Source organism: Arvicanthis niloticus, chromosome X (genome assembly GCF_011762505.2).
Source record: "Arvicanthis niloticus isolate mArvNil1 chromosome X, mArvNil1.pat.X, whole genome shotgun sequence".
In the NCBI taxonomy this organism is placed as follows: domain Eukaryota; kingdom Metazoa; phylum Chordata; class Mammalia; order Rodentia; family Muridae; genus Arvicanthis; species Arvicanthis niloticus.
The window spans coordinates 65094012-65112393 of NC_047679.1; the positions used below are offsets into that span (position 1 = coordinate 65094012).

At 34.4% G+C, this 18382-nt stretch overlaps 1 protein-coding gene across 2 annotated transcripts in view; it reads left to right on the forward strand.

The window, feature by feature from the left end:
• The first annotated feature begins 746 nt into the window (after positions 1 to 746).
• Positions 747 to 18382, forward strand: part of Dach2 (dachshund family transcription factor 2) — a 464497-nt gene continuing 446861 nt past the window's right edge. The window contains exon 1 of one of the 2 annotated variants that reach the window (XM_076918144.1): positions 747 to 1433. In XM_076918144.1, the coding sequence (XP_076774259.1) occupies positions 931 to 1433 (503 nt within the window). In that variant the 5' untranslated portion in view covers positions 747 to 930. The remainder of the gene's footprint in view (positions 1434 to 18382) is intronic. The other variant, XM_076918145.1, reaches the window with a different exon arrangement.

Sequence of the window (18382 nt, forward strand, 5' to 3'; positions counted from 1 at the left end):
ACACACACACACACACACACACACACACACACACACACACACCCTAGTCTGTTTCAGGACAGTGGCGGAAGTGTTGTAAAACAATCCACCCATCTGCTACAGAGACTCTCCACCGTGCTTCCTGAACCTCCTTGAGTAGCAGCATGGTCACAACCATCAACTCTGATGCGAATGTGAGAATTCTGGGGAGCAGTCCTGTGGGCGCTAGATAAGGAAGATATTACAAGCAAGTGTGCTAAGTAGGTAAGAGAAAGGCCGAGTTGTTCACTTGTGAACTCCTTGGACTCTTTCTCCAGGATGCTGGGCGAAGCCCCTTCTTCGTTCCGCTGAGTTTGGGAGAAATGTGCAAGTTGAATTAGAGCTCAGTCACTTTCCTCCGCCGAAAGCGTTGCGAGATGGCTCGGGGTGTGTGGTGAAGGAGACACACTTGCGAGTCCCTTTTGTGACCCCCCTCCAATCCTTCACTTCAGAGACCTGACAATCGGACTCTCTGCTCTGCTCGCCTGGCAGTAAGCAAGGCAGCACACCGCCCCCTTCTCTCTTCTTGTGCTCCACCTCCATTCACTGAAAGTCCCACAGGGCCTCAGGTAGGCAGAGGCTGGCTAGGGAGTCTCCACCCCTAGCTGGCGGCAGCCATTCTGCGCGCTCAGGAGCTGAGGGGGTGGGGCCCATTGGCTGGGGGGCGCTGCCAGTCTCGGGAGGGGGTGTGGTGGGGGTGGGCTCTTGGGCCGCTGCGGGTCGAGGCTGCTCACAGTGTGTAGGGTGGTGGAAGAGCTGGAGCCGGAGCCAGCGCGCTTCAGACTTGAGAACAGTTCAGAGAGTCAGACGTGTCTGAAAGAGAGAGAGTCAGCGAGTGAGTGCAAGGGGACCTAAAGGAGTCAGGGAGAGAAAGCGAGGGCTCTAAGAACTAGGCTCAAAGACAGAGTGACCATGGCTGTCTCCGCACCTCCAGTGATCTCTGCAACTTCCAGCAGCGCCGGCGTCCCGGGGGCGTTATTCCGGGCTGAACCCCTGTATTCATCTCCAGGAGAGCCCCCTCGTCTAACCCCTAATATGATCAACAGTTTCATGGCCAATAACCACAACAGCAGTGTCGTGGGTGGCGGGATTGGAGGTGGCAGCGGTGGCAGCAGCAACACAAACGAGTGCCGGATGGTCGACATGCACGGGGTGAAGGTGGCTTCATTCCTGATGGACGGCCAGGAACTAATCTGCCTGCCGCAAGTTTTTGACCTTTTCCTTAAGCACCTCGTGGGAGGGTTGCACACAGTGTACACTAAACTGAAGAGACTGGACATATCTCCGGTGGTGTGCACTGTGGAGCAAGTTCGAATCCTCCGCGGGCTGGGCGCAATCCAGCCGGGGGTGAATCGTTGCAAGCTCATCACCAGGAAAGACTTCGAAACTTTGTTCACCGACTGCACCAACGCCAGGTGAGACTCTTTTTCTCCTTACCCCTTGCCCTCTTGTGCATGTCTTAATCAACCTCATCCAACTTGGTCTGTAGAGATTTAAGTTCTGCTTCTTTGCATTGTAATCGGAGGGGTTGAGGGAACTAGAAGGGCTCATAAATTAATTGCCAGTCCTTTCTAGGCTGCTCTCTATGGTAGGGGTTCAATTTGAAAAAGTCCCGCACAAACTTCAGTAGCAATCCTCCACTGAAACTTTACAGCCTTTCGCCTACATCTTGCATGGCTTTTTGGCTGCTCGTGGTAGTTCTTTTCTTTATTTGTTTTTCTTTCCTGCTCTTTTGTGGCCATACGGGTCGGATAGTTTTTCTTCTGAACACGGACACCAAGGGCTTTCTTGGGGGGTGGGGGGTGGGGGAGGCTGGCTGAGCTGTAACCTGGGCTCCCCAGCTGGCAACCGAGAAAAAGGCATTTAGAGGGTTCAGGGGAACTTAAGTCTAGAATCCATCCATCCCAGAGGGTGATTCGATCCCCATCCTGTATGTTTGTTGCGAGACTGTATAGGATGTGTGTGTACTGTGATGGTGGAGTGGTGTGTGTGTGTCCGCGCGCGCGCGCGCGCGCGCGCGCGCGCTTGTAGGAGTGCTTGCAAGGACATATGCTCCTGCCTGCTGCGCAAAGCTCCCTGGTGCACGGTAAAGTAGATGAGTCCTATTTTTTTTTTTTTAAACCGATGAGGACAGATGCCACTTTCCTGGAATCCTCCTTGGGCCACCTGCAGAGGTTAATGTGGGGCATGGAATGCTGGGGCTCAGACTAGGCTGAGGCTTGGTCTAGAAGTTAGTAGGATTTTTTATTGTTGTTGTAGTTGGTTTTTTTTTTGTTTGTTTGTTTGTTTTTTGAGAGGATGAGACAGCTCCTCCACCTCAGACAAACCAGTTAGTTGGAACGATCCCATTTCCTCCAAGAGAGGATTGTTTAAATAATAATAGCCACCTCCCCAAGTCGTAAGTGTACCTCCTTGATATCATAGTTTAAAAGTGCATTGGAGACTGTGTTCATGTGCACTTAGAAGCAGCTTGTGTTTGATGTTTTGAATAAAAGTTTAAGAAAGGAAACCGTGGAGAATTATTTGACGTTTCAAAAATAAAAATTAGTAATCTTAGTGTTTATTTCATCTCCAGTCTGGTAATATCTCAGGAAAGTAATCATTTTACACATGAGATTAGTATACAAATCAGGAAATTACAATGAGAAAGGAGCAAAGATCTTTGCTGTAAAGCAGCAGCATGGTTGATCATTTTATAAAGAACTTCTCCTGAGGTCTAGTCTCACAATACAACTTTAAATGATAGAATTTCTGGGTCTGAGGAATGAAAAATGCAACTGCATTGTCATGTCTGTTGTAAAATCTAAATTGCTGTCTTTAGCAGAAATGTACTGATGATAACTTATAGACAAACTGTTGCTTACTAGTGTAATAAGCAAAATATTGTTATAGCACTTACAAGAGAACCTTTTCTTGTTCCTTCTGAGCAACTTCTGGGTTCAAGCAACTAAACAGAACCCAGTTCAGATGGAAACTCCTACCCAATTCCCATGTAAAGCTTAAAAACCTGGCTTGTAAAATGAACTTTTCTTAAGGTAGATGATTTTAAAACACAAAGAGCAAAAGACTCTCTCAATACAAGACAAAATTATGAGTTTTAAAAATAGAAATATTTTATAGGAAATAGAAAATTTTCATTTTGATTACAAAGAATATTACTAATACATGAACTCAGTGAGTTACCAGAACTTATAATGGAGGCCATGTGATTTATTTATTGTTATTCGGTTACACTCACTTGAAAAAAATTGCAGATAGAAAAGGCCATATTCATCTTTTCTCATTCTCCCTCTCCCTCTCTTTGTTTTTTCTTCCCTTTTCTTCTTCATCATTCCCCTCCCCCAAATTGTTATTATTAGAGTGAAATTTTATACAGGGACCCCCTTTCCAATTCTCAGTAATTAATATTCTCATTATTGAGAAATATTTATGAATTTAACTCCCAGAATAAACAGGTTATGATTTTATTATGACTTTGATGATTTTTCTATAAACAAAAACTTTTTAAAAATTTTAATGAGACATGCCAAAGAGATAAATGATAAATTACTTAGTTATACTGACATAGATTGTTCTATACTATTTTGGGATTCTGTTATGTTTTAGGTTTCTGTTTTAGTCTGTTTAAGCTTTATTTATTCCTTATCATTTGCATAGCTTACATTTCTACTTGATTTTTTTTCTAAAATTGTGATAGAAAACTATTAAATATGAAAAATATATTTGTGATATTATGGGTTGTATATTCTACTACATTTTATTATAATATATGTTTTGAATAATTGTCTTGCAAGTATTGAAATATACAATGGTAAAAATTATGAAACCTATTTTATGGTTACAATACATAAAGAAGTGAGGAAAGCCACTAGATAGAAATACACATAATACATATATAGTAATTTTTAAATAGGGAAAAAGTATAATTACTTGAAAAATCTAATTAATGATAATATAACATTTGCAAATTCTCCTGCTGCAAATGCCCTCATAAATATGTTAATAAAATTGCAAAATATGATTCTTATGAAAAGTGCTTTATCACTCTAAGTAGCATTGTTTACAAAATCTATGGTTTTAAATGAAATCTGAAGTTAGTGTGTAGGTCAACACTACTTCTGTCATTTTAAATTCAGTACAAAGAGAAGTGAGAGGTATACAAAGGCACTAGGCTCAGGATGAAAGCATAATGTAGGTGAGACACACCTACATTAAGAAAAGAGAAATGCAGTAAAGAGTAGAATTATGTCATAAGGAGAGGAAGATGAGGAGAAAGATCCTATAAACATACCCAAGAAAATAAGTGAAGTTCTCAATGTAGACTTGCCTAAAGAGGAATGTTAGTAAAGATTCATGACTTACCTCTTCTAGCTAAAGGTGAGGGGGTAGAAAAGTACAAGAAAAAGAGTGCACATTCAGTTGAGTGGAAACTCATTTTGATGGGTAAAATTTCATAAGATACTGTTGAAGACCTATTTTTGTAATGGTACTATTGGCAATTATCTTTTCTTGATTTTCAAACATACTTCTCCATCTTTGTCAAATGCATGGTCAAGAGTATGTGTCTTAACTAGAGTGTTTTTAATTTGTACTCTTCTCTGTGTTATCTCATATAAAATGGATCATTTTCAAATTTCTAATTTTCAGTAACCATAATATATTGCTTGAGGTAGCTTTTTGATACAGTTTAGTACAATTCACACTGAAGAAATATAAGTAATATATTATATATGTATATATAATATATGTGAGTGATATATATTATACACACATATATATATATTATAATCATTTCCTTCATAGTACTGAGTCATGATAAGTATTCTATTAGTGTCATATATTTAATTACTGAAGCATTCAATGTTGTCTTCTCAGAAAAGAAGTTGTGAAATAATGTAGGCTTCCACTACTAGAGAGTAGTACAATGAAACTCCTGATCATATATTATTCTATTAGGTAAGTTAAGCTTTATGTCATTGCAATTGATACCTTTGCAAAGGGCTGTACAACATTTTTCTTCATGCTGTTTTACCTGAAACTGAATAATGAAGATAGTATTTGAATGATAATTAAGAAAATGATGATTTTAAAGATCCCCAAACCAAACAGAAAATATCTTCTTCTAGATTTAAAGAACATTTTTTTTGTTTCTTTGCTTTACATGTAAACTTGGAAATTCTAATGCCAGAGAAAGGAAAATTCAGATAGCATGTCTAAAATCTTCACTCTTTGTGTACTAGATATTCCTTACTGCATTGTTCCAAGTATAGCAGCAGTCATACACTAAATGACAAATTGTTCTTAGTAAATATGCAAATCCACCAACATATTTTAGTGATATCTCTTTTTAATCTATTTGCCTACATAAAAGTTACATTGCCAGATTTCAGGATCAGCATTTGGTTTCATTGTGGAAGCAATTAAATGCATGTTATTCAGTCTCAAGTATAGTTAAATAGATGACTGTAGAAATAAGAGTATATGATTAAATCAACATTGTAATAATTATTTGGAGACATGATTTAGTATTATTTAAATATAAGTTTGCTTTTGCAATTAAAAATCACGATGGTTCACTTATATTTTATTTGACAGTATTTAAACTGAGAATATAGGTGTTTTTTTATGTGAATTTAGTGACATTTATAATATTTAAACTGTTCTTAAACATGAAAAAGATGTTTATTGTAAGCACTCAATGAATTTGGCTTTTCACTGAAGCTTGATGTATCCTTTAGAGTTCACGATTCATATAGTAACATAGTTTACTTGAAACTGTTGCATTTGTAATAAAATTAAGCAGCATCGAGTTTTTAAGGAGCTTGCATAACTTTTTTAGACTGGTCCTCTGTATTATAGATGCTTTCACACGTAATAAAAATGTTATAGAAATAAATCTGGACAATGAATACATATCTCTTATTTCATAGAGTGGTGATGAGGTAGTTATTGTCTCTTAAAAGCAGCCAGATAACCCCAAATCCTCAGTTTTGTGTTACAAGAATGATGCTAATATTACAGTTATAGCAATGCAGTCATATATCAGTGTACAAAACTTTAATAATTACCTTCATTTAAACCATACACTTCTGCCTATATTTTTGATTTAGCTAGATGCTCCAGTTACTGACTGACTGCTCATGTTTACCTCAAATACCTTTCTTTATCTTAGGTGATGCATGAGTTAGACTAGTACATTTTTGGAGTTTTGTGTATGTTATTCTCAGTACACACGTAGTACATGATTGTTAATAGATTATTAGAATGTTATTGTCTTCTGGCATTACTATTTTATATGCTTTTATGTAAGAAATTCTGAATACTTGAAGTAAAAGTTATCAAATTTGAGTTATTTGGTTCTATTTCAAGTACTCTTATTTTGTGTAGATGCTTTAAAAAAATCTTCTTACAGATGAGTATAATTGTGAGAATCCCTAATCACAATACATTTCAGTTGGCATATACATCTCCAGTTGCACTTTATTTTGTTTGCAAAGATACATATGATTTTGATTTATTCACTCTACATATTTTAAATATATTTAAAATCAACCTAGTTGATCTAAAACTGACTATATTGTGTTTATGACTAAAAGTAGTCCACAAAGCAAAAACAATTAGGTATTAATGATATTCTTGTTGCATATTCAAGAGGTCTCTAGTAGCATTTTTCCTTCCTCTTTTTTTTTTTTATTTCACCAGCTCAACCTGCAAAACTCTTCACTGTCACTTCAGATCACACAATTCTACAGAGATAAAACAACATTTAAACACATTTGCTTTGGAAGGAAAATTGAACATTTGCACCCAATAAGCCTGATTGTGGAACTGAATGCAAATTGTGTTTTGATTTATCTCTTTTACACTTTTTTCCATTTGAATTGATCTTGCATTAATTTCACCAAGCGGCTCTGTGAGGCTGCAGATGTTGCCCCGTGTTTAATAAATCAATGAGACAGATCTGAATGAATCACTTCAGATGGATTCTCTGCTCGGTTTGATGTCTAGATGTTATTCTTAGCTTGTTATCATGACAGATGCATTAATGTTCCCATACACTGCCAGCAATGTCAAAGAGATTGAAGCTTTTAAAGTGGCGGCATCCCTTTTTCCATTTTCTGCTAGAACAACTACATTTATATTATTTTACTTAGAAATCAGAGTAAAACATCAAAACAGTCATGAGATTTCTGTGAAAAGATTTTTAATTTTTAATATTATATTTTAACCATTCTGAAATGATGAAACCCAAGATATTATAAAACCTAAATAAAGGGAAGCTGCTTAATAATGCTAGTCTATTAATATTTCATCATGAAACAAAAAATTAGAATTAGCAATACGTGATTGGGACACATTGAAAATGCCATTATAAATAGAATAACTGTATCCAAATTGATTATAGAAGGGTGTCAGTTTTTAAAGCCTTACTAATAAGCTTTTTGTTGGCCTAATGCAGCTGCAATATAGTTTTACCAAGGGATTTGGAACCCTTCAGTATTTAATATTTTTTAAGTAGGAAGGAGAAAGTCTGTCTATTGTATATTAATCATTTCCTTAGTTTATGATACTAAAAAATATTAGAACAATTTATTTCATCTTAGCATATATAATTTATTTATATTCTAATTACTTTCAAACCACAAAATATTTTATAACTATAAGTGTTATTTCTATAGCATAATTTTTTAAACTAGAGAAGAGTATATATGTAAACCTATAGGACTTTCATATAAATATAATGAAATTACTTACCTTCATTAAATATTATACATCCCATACTTTTACATTTAATCTCTTGCCTTCTTACATTGGTTTTCAGAGAAAAAAAAGTCAATTGACACAAAACATGTATGGTCTAGTATTTTAATAGCCATAATTTTAAGTTAATATTAGTCATATGAAAATGAAAAATATCAAAGCAGAGTCAATCTTTGATTTGTTTATTTTATTTTTTGAAGAACATATGTTTTAAGACAACAGCATTTATGGTTTGATGTAGCTTGATGGCATAGCACTTCCCTAGCATGTACAAGGGCCAATGTTCCATCAAAAGCATAGAAAATGAATAGATTTTTAGAAGTAGTGTCTCTTTATAGAAATTTACAACATTCTTTAAGCTCAATTGTATTGTTACTTAGATTAGGACATCAAGAAACATCATTAAATGACAAGGTTCAGATTGTCAATATTTCAGAAAAAAATTATCTTCAGGTAGTCATTTTAGAAGCTCAAGATATGGCTTATCATATATAGTCAAGTATAAACATAAAATTATCATGAACTTTACTGAATTAAGTATAGTTAACTAGGTTCTTAAAAATTTTGATTATAACCTGTACATGTCTTCATAATGAGATCTCATCTCTTTTTTAATGCTAAATTTATATATCATAATAAGTGAAATTATTATAACAAGACTGAGAATATAAGATTCAATACAAATTATTTCATATAAAATTGAATACGACATATTTACAGAGTAACTGAATTTATTACATACAATAAAAACTTGGATATATGTAAAATATGTGTATTTTTGATATTGTCTGAGAAACCAATTTTACCATCAGTAATATTCATTATAAAACATCATAAACCTAACACTTTTTATATGTTAGACATCAAATTGACATTGGCTGAGTGAATACAATCATACACACATTTATTGTTATTACATAATTATTTACATTGATTTTTGTTGTTTACATAACTGCTACATAATAGTTACATGAAGTGTACAGTTGTTAGACTTAATCCTGAAGTTTTAACTCTGGTGTAAAATTATTTGGAATCATGCCATAAACCTTTCAGAAATATATATACAAAGGTATCAAAACCTAATATGCTGAATTAGATTCTTTGACATGAATTATGTTCTGATATAAATTATGACTTCTTAATGTTTACTTTTACTGAAAGCCCAGGGGAGATGTTCTAATGTTCTAAATAGGCAAGAATTAATAAGTGAAAGAAGACTAATGGCATAAAATTATTCTTAGTTATTTAGACTGGTACATTAGCATAATGCATGTGGTATTTGACTTGGGATCTTTTTTTCAAACAGAAAATACTCATTTAGTAGGAGTTGAGAAGAAGACAAGATTCCTTCATTCTTTCTGGAATGGAAACAGAAATACACTAAGAAACATGATTTATTATTTTCTTAAGTAATTTGAAGTTTCAATAACTTTCAAATTTAAATTTACATGATGCATGTATTTTGTCAGGTATAATTAATTTTGAAAAGTAAAAATTACTTTCATCTAGGAACCTTGAGGTGGAAGTCATTTCTCTCTATGCACTGTTTTGAGCCATTGTGATTATTTAGTATATTAGTGAAAACTGCAATGAAAACTTTTAATTGCACTACAAGAAAAATATACAACATTGGAAAACTTGAAAAAATAATGACATACAGTGTTTTAATTGCTGTATGACCTTTGTGTTTTTTGTCACACATTTGTTGCTTAGTATATGATGTATGCTGTATGTTAAGGTATTAAACATTCAATTGCAGTTGTGTCCAATGATCGTATCAGGTTGCTGGCAACTGTTAGCTGGTAACAGCGTTTAGTCTGCATTTAGTCTGTCTGCTATTTATGTGATGGGTTAAAAAAGAAAAAAAATAATATTGATCTGTCTCTGGATTAAAGTTTGAAATGGGCAACAGCCCGAACACAAAGGGCTTTTTTTTTTTTTATGATTTCTCAGCTTGCCATTGATCTTCTAGTTTTATTGCATTCATTATTTATTAAAAGAATTTGCAAGCTAAACATAACGTTAAGCTAGTTTGCACACAGGGACCGCACTTAGGAAATTGAATGGAAATTGCATTAGAGATGAACATCTGTGCTATTTTTCCACTCATGTGTTTATGGGTTTGTATAAAAGGTGTATTGGATTAACAGTTATAACCATTATAGCTTACAGCAATATGCTAGATTCTGAGCTTTCAGTTATTTTGGAGGAATTCTGTTTCCTACATTTGTCTAAATAATATCATATTCTCATAACAGTGTTTAGATAAATTTAGGTTACTATAGTGCTACCGCATCATTTATATTCCCTTTTTGTGTGATACTCTGTTGTACTAAAATATAAACATTAAAAGTACCCCACAATAAACATTAAAAGTACCCCACAATTATTGAGGTAAACTGTATCATCATCTCTTCCTGGTCTTCAGTAGTACAGTAATAAATGCAACTGACATAATTCTTAGTTAAGAATCTTGAGTCAGTTTATTTTCTCCTCTGTCCCTCCACAGTAGTACTGTGGATTGACCTCAGAGTCTTAGACTTGTGAGGCAAGTGCTATACCTCTAAGCTATACCCTCACTGGAAGAAACTGGAGTTTAATGCCATATTTGGTCATTCATAGGAAGCTTAACACAACCACCAATAAGATGTTATTTTGTATGTATGCTTTATCATGATCTATCTGAAAGCATATACATACATGCACTGAATCTTTGTTTTGAATAGCGCTATCAATATTAAGGAAATCTGGCTTCAATACAATTCCCCTGTATGTCCAATGCCAAGAAGTTTAGTTCTACTCAGTTGCTATCCCCTGAAAGTTCTTTTGAGAACATATGTCAGACCCCAGGGACTCTCACTTTTAAATTATTGCCTTTAACTTAAAGGCATTTATAAAATTAACTCCTTGTTTAAGTTTTATGTTTTCAATAAATAAAAAAACGCTTTCTCAATCATCTTGATCCCTCATTATTGATAAGATTTATTACTGTGTGTGTTCGGCACTTATTAATTATGTACCATGTGATATTAAGGTATACGTACCATGTGATACATAAGCAAGAACCACCATTCTTGTGGATGTATTTTGTACTCATCATATCTTTATTTTAGGTATATAAGATGTAATCATATTATGCTTCATTGTATTTACTAATTTAATATTTGTGATAACTGTTTTGCAATATCAGTTGTCAAGTAGCCCCAAATTTTTATAGCCATATCTGACTCATATGTATATGAGCAAACACTGGGATGCTTTCCACTCTTTAGAATTATATTAGAGAGATCAAGCTAAAGTAGTGGGAGTTACTAAACATGCAATTACAGATGAAAGTTATGCTTTTATATGAAGAAGCTTTATTTTATTTGTGTTAAGAATTTTAAACTGGTCAGATCTTCTAGTTCAGACCTTTATTTTTCTGCATGTTGTCTTGTACAAGATTATATTTCAAAAATTAAAATGAAATAATAAAAGGTTTTGGTGATTCTTAAGCAATTCACACTTAAACATAAGTAACTGGATAACACATTTATTCATTGTACAAATGTATATACATTCATGTTAATGTGAAGCTTGACACTTTGGAAGCAGCCTGTAATCTACTAAACTTTAAAATTTATTTTGTGGAAAAATGTATAAGTACTTGATAGATTTTTATTTGAGGAAGACAAAGGAAGTTCATTCATAGAAAAGGTTTACTGCATAGTACCTTTTATGCATGGTTCGCTAGGTTTTGGTCTTAGTTTATAAGCCAATTACAGCATGAAGTTTGAGCATATAAGATATCTATAACATGTGATATTTTCCTACTAAGTTAACTTGTTTATTTATTTTAGCAAATGTTCAGTAAGTACTACTATGTGCAAGGTTACTTATGAAATGGAAAGTAGTATACCTAAGCATCATGTGTATTCTTGTTTTTCTCATGTGCAGATAACCTAAGTAGAATATTCATATTACATAGTTAATTGTCAGCTAGCCTGCAACGTAGGAGGGAATGGTGGATGAGAAACACAACTTAAAAGTGGAAATAAATAATGATAAAAATAAAAATAATGACTTGCCTCAATGTACTTTGCATATTTTATCATTACATTTTATTTTTCTTTTAAGTTCATTGAGTGATGGAGTAATAGTGTAGAAACATGTAGAGAAGCATGTTGAATTCAATTTAAAATTACATTGCTTGTGTAAAAATATCTGTTTTGAACAAGGCATAAGTATACATGCAGCAAACAAAAGGGGACTGGTTCAAATTGGTTAGTGACCACTAACGATATATTTTTCTTGAATTTACTTTTATGTTGTTAGTGGAAAGATCTACGATCTTAAACAATATGGTACATATAGGCTGTTATTATGCCATAAATTTGGCAAATTTAATGATGCCCATTGTTAATTTTAACATGTTGTCCTGGGCTTAGAAACTCTAAATGACTATCTTCTATGTATTAAACGTTAACGTTTGAGGTTACTATGACTTACAGATCAAAACACAATAGATGAGTATTGCTTGAAATCAGAATTTGAGGAAGTATTTTCACTCTATGGAAAGAATAATTAATTCTCAATTTGTAGTTCAAGAACGAAGCAATATGATCACAATGTTGCTTATGGCCCAGCAAGATCAGATATTTTAACATGAACTTATATTGAATACTGTGACCTATGGAGATTATAGTAAGTGTTGCAGAGCTTAATTCTGTAAATATCTTTGATATAGATCCATTCTCACATTTGTAGTTGTTTTGGAGTGGCCTTTGTCCTACTAGAGGACTTATGGGTTTTTGTTATTTTAGGAGCATTCTTTTTTTCATGACTTTGTATGTTTCTGTAAAGGCAGAATGGTAATTCTCCAAGAGTGTATGGTTCTGTTTTCTTTGCACTTATTTTAAATCAAATGACTGCTTTGCTGTGTACTGAGTTTGGTAGTTTTGTTTTGTCTTGTTCTTTGGATCTTTGTTTATTTTTTAAAAGCACTGTTAGTCTCTAGATGTATATTTAACAAAACAAATTTATCTGTTTAAGTCTCTTTTATGTTAGTGAGAAAAATGTAAAAATGTTTGACATAAACAGATCCAAGAACAAGCAGTAGAATTCAGCATTTTTATTTCAATTAGTCTCATGATCTTTAAGAGGGCTGGACTGTATTTGGTTCATGCTATTATTGTTATAGGTTTATTTAGACACAGGCCGAATAATTGAGGTATTAATAAATAAGAGCATAGAAAACTTGATACAACAATTCTCATGCAAAAATAGTATAAAATAAGGTATGGACAATAATATAGAGTGTATCAATGGAGGCTTTTTATCGAGTTTTTGAATGAATCTCTCATGCTCTGGGTCATTCCTAGCATCTTATGCATGCTGAGCAAGTGCTTTAACACTGAACTTTATATTGCCCCTGAATATCTTTTTAGGTTTTCATCTTTTGTAGTGATGAGCTTAAACCAATTCATGTACTAGAAGTGTAGGCACAAACATACCAACTGTGAATGAATCTAGAAATTCTAATGGCAAAGTATTCACATATTATACCTGAAGCCAAATGGCAGTGAACATTGGTCTGAGTGTTGTTATTAAAGTCTACTATTCATGCCATGTATCATGGCTGTCTTACACTTTTAATCCTACTTTAGGGAGGCAGAGGTAGGCTGATCTTTGTGAGTTTAAAATCAACCTGGTCTGTATAAAGAATTCCAGGCTAAGCAGGTGTACATAGTAAGACCTTGTCTCAAAGAAATAAACACCCAAAAGCAAAAGACAACAACTAAAACAGCTTAACATTCTTGAAAATGTTACTCTAAAGAAATTATACAATATTGATTTGTGCATCTTTGAAAAGTTGTCTTACTACTATTAGCTTGACTGTATATTACTATAATATGTTTTTGTAACATAATTTTAGTATGACGTTTCTGCAAGGGATTAAATTTTATCTTAGAGGGTATGTGTGAGATTTATATTTAATTCAATGGTGTGTGGGTTTTTATTTTAGGGAATAATTGGAACTGCTGCACTAAAATTATTTAACATTCAAATTTGAATTAAAGAATGACAAAGGTAACAGTAATGTCTCCCATCCAAGTACTAGCCAGGCCCAACCCTGCTTAGCTTCCAAGATCAGACGAGATTGGGCACGTTCAGGGTGGTATGGCCACAGACAGGTAACAGTAATGTGTAAATATGCAATGCATGTCTTTGAGTGTGAAAATATACCTGATTAAAATTACTAGCAAGACATCTGATTACTTTGTAACATGGTGTGTTTGGTGAACGTTTAGACTCACTTAAACTATTTCCACTCACTGCTAATCTGCATTATCAATGGCAATAACAAAAGTTGCATGCTACTAAGAAATAATAATATATCTGTGCAGAAATTCACAAGCTGAAAAACTCTTCAACATTTGCACTTAATTCTCACTATGATTCTATGAAACAGATCATTTGATCTCAAATTTAGGTGAGAAGATGGAAATGTAAGTAGGTTGAATGAATTCCTTAAGAACACACAGTCTGGTAAAGGTGGCTACATCTGGAACCCAAGTCTTCTTTTGTGGCTACTCTGGTACACTGTACTCTTTATCCTGTCTTGGATGGTGGACTTGAACAAACAAGATTTGATAGTGGTGCATTGTTCCAGGTAGTTATGGAATTATGGGCTATGTAGTAGAGTGACAAATGGAAATAAACAAACAAGGAGGAGAAACAAATACTATTCACAAATTTTACTGTAATATCTTTAAGGTGCTTGAACTTATACAAACACTGACATTTAATTATGTTGTTTTCAGAAATACAGTAACAAAACTCCTTTGGATGCATCCTCCTTCCATCTTTCCCTCTCTCCCTGACTTCTTCCCTCCCTCCCTCCCTCCCTCCCTCCCTCCCTCCCTCCCTCCCTTCCTTCCCTTCCCTTCCTTTCCTTTCTTTTCTTTCTTTCTTTCTTTCTTGCTTTCTTTCTTTCTTTCTGTCTTTCTTTCTTTCTTTCTTTGTTCCTTTCAGCCTTTCTTCCTTTTGTCCTTTCTTCTCCTTCCTTCCTTCCTTCCTTCCTTCCTTCCTTCCTTCCTTCCTTCTCTTTCCTTCCTTTCTTCCTGCCTTCCTTCCTTCTATTCTTTCATTTTTTCATTCTTTTTTTCTTTTAACAGGATCACATTATATAACCTGGTCAGGCAGAGGACTTTACTATATAAATCAGAGAAGTTTTGAAATCATAGAGATTAGCCTGGCTCTATCTCCTGAGTACTGGGATTAAAAGAATGAGCCACCATGCCTGGCAAAACTTATTTATTTATGCATGCACAAAAAGGTTGGAGAATGATCAAAAATTGAATTCTGGATTAAAAATAGCAAGGAGCAATAACCCCAAAAATTATGTAGCATTTGCAATAATTTATCAAATCATAATATTAATTTTCTGAAACATAACAATTATCTCTTCTGTTTAAATGCCATTCTGTGATGTATGAGTGCCTTCAGAAAGCTTTGAATTCTACTATGGATAAAATGTATGCAAATATACAGAAATTATTTTTGTCCCAGTTACCTTTAATTGTCAGTTTGACACAGTATAGAGTCAAATGAGAGGGGAGCTTAGTGTTGCCTAGATAAGATTAGCCTGTTGCCATGTCTCTGGAGAGTTGTTTTGACTGAAGATTGATGTAGAAGGATATAGCCTATGTAGGCTGTACTATCCCTAGCCAGGTGGTCTGGGCTCTACAAGAAAGTTAAGAGCCAGATAGTGAACCAGATAAGCAGTGTTCCTTTATGGTTTTGAATTTGATTTCCTGCTTGAGTTCTTGAGTTGACTTCCCTCGATGATAGACTAAAACCTGGATGTATAAACCTAAGTTGCTTTTGTCAGAGTGTTTTGCACAGCAATAGAGACTAAAACAGACCCCCTTCCCTCTCTTGCTTCCTTCTTTCCTCCCCTCCTTCACTACCTTCCTTTTTTCTTTTCATTCTTCTTTACCAAATAGGCATGAGGTATTCTCTTCTGTTGGTCATTCTTCCTTGTGTACAGTTTAAAAAATAAACAAATTCAGTGTACCACATCAAAGCATATTACATTGCATGTTAAAAGGTAGTAAGCACTATGGATTAAAAACAGAACAGAGAAAGGGGAGTTAGCACAAAAGAATTTAGGGAAAGAATGCCAAAGGATGAGGAAACATTCTGGCCCAAAGTCTTAAAACAGCAGCAGCATTTTCAGCATATTTGAAGAACATTAAAAATACTAGTATAGCTATAATGGAATAAGGGAAGAAAACTGGAAAGAGAACATAATGGTAATGAAGGAGTTTGTTTACAAATGCCCTATTTTTAAGATTTTAGCTTTTACCATGAACTTATATAATGAAGGCAGATTCGCATGCAGGGTTTTAAGAAGGGGTATAACAGGATCTGACTGAAGTTTTTTTGTTTGTTTGTTTGTTTTGTTTTGTTTTCAAGACAAGTTCTTTCTGTGTAGCCTTGGCTGTCCTGGAACTCCCTCAGTAGACCAGACTGGCCTTGAAATCATAGACATCCACCTGTCTCTGCCTCCTGAGTGCTGGGATTAAAGACATGTGCCATCAACTCTCAGCTCAGACTTAAATTTTTATAAGCTCACTTGGGTGGCCAGATTGAGAATAGAGTTCACGTGAGATACATACAAACCAACATACATACATGCATATATGCATACATACATACATACACACATACAAACGTGTGTGTGTGTTTGAGAGAGACATTTGAGCAGTATACAATACATTCGAGATAGAAGTAAAGGAGCAATTATAATAAAATCAGGCTGAGGGTAAGCTGGGACCCAAGGAGGCATTCCCTTCTTAGAGAAGGATTGGATGGAGGGAGAGGGGCTGTGTGAGGAGAGACTGGGAAGAGGGAGGGCTGCAATCATGATGTAAAGGGAATAAATAAATTAATTAATGGAAAAATAAAAATACAGAATAAACATTGGGAAAAAAATCAGGCTGAATGTATAGGAGTGAATGGGTCAGGAAGTTGTTTTTTATTTTCTTGGATGACATAGCAGCATTTGCTGTTATGAAAGATATGAATTCAGCAGAAACAAATGAATGCAAATTGATATTGTAGGCAAGAGAGGGACTATTGCTGAAGTGATATTGTATAGTCAAGGAGAGTAGATAGAACATGGGGAACAAATAGCATTAGACAATACCAAGATTAGTACATATATGTTTGTAGGTGGGGAAGCTAGGTATGTGGATAAATATTTATTTAAGTTAATAACTTATGGCAATTCTAAGGAAATTATTTTGTTTGTTTTAGTGAGGTGGAGATAGATCGTTACTTGAATGTAAGAACTAGAAAAGAGGTCTGGAAAGGTGGTAATAGAAGGAAAGACTTACAAGGAAAGTTCAAAATAGCCATTGGAATAACTAGAGAATCTACTACTGAAAGAAAGCAGTCATTGATGCTTGTGCTCATAAATTTAAAGAGATCAATGAGGGGCTGGAGAGATGGCTCAGCAGTTAAGAGCACTGGCTGCTCTTCCAGAGGTCCTGAGTTCAATTCCCAGCAACCACGTGGTGGCTCACAACCATCTTTGTAATGGGATCAGATGCCCTCTTCTGGTGTGTCTGAAGACAGCAACAGTGTACTCATATACATAAACTATATAAATCTTAAAAAAAACATTAAAGAAAAAAGATCAATGAGATTTTTGTGTTTCTATTTTACCAGGTAGAACTTCCTTAATACTGATGCACAGTCATTGGATAATCCAATTTTACAAGACTTACAAAACTGTGGTTTTGTCACTGAGGTACTTTCATAACAAAGTAAAAGGCAAGAGAGTTGAGTGTCTTTGTAATAGATAATTATAACATGGGACAATGTACTGTAAGTTGTTGGATAGCAAGATGAGAGATAGTGAAAGATTGAAAGATTGGAAGTTGTAGAAAAAGTTCAAAGTGTTTTCAGCTTTGGAGTACTAGAATGAGTGAACTGTAATAGCCATGGAGCTAGCGATAGCACGTGCAGTCATTTTTACTAAAATTGCTAAGGATTAAGAAAGGAGTCAATATATATTATTTAAAGTTTTCTATTACATATAGTTGTGCTATCTGGGTTGATTTTGTTGAAAAAAATCACCCTTATTTCCTAAAATCTTAAAGTTCTTGGAATTTAAAAGTCTTTGAATTCAACTTGCTAAAAAAGTGTTTTAAAAGCAAATCATATACATTATATCATGGAGGTTTAGATATTGCAACAAATAACCTGTGATTTGTCACGCATGTGCCATGATTTAGATAAGCCGTATTTAAAGAATGTGACTTTTCTAAGTAATTAATGTAGTATTTGGTTTCCATTATATAGTGTTAATATTATCTGATAATTAAAGCTATGATTAATTTTATTACAAACTGTTTCTCTACCAGAAATACTATGTTCCATGGAGTGTATTTATTGAAGCTATTAGGGTGTTATCTAATCATGAAGATTAGATTATTACTTTCAATTGGTACATCAGTGGTTTTTTGTTTGTTTGTTTTTGTTTTTAGGAAAAATACAATACATGCCTATCATGGTGCATAACTATAAAGTAGTCAACATTCCTTACCTATGG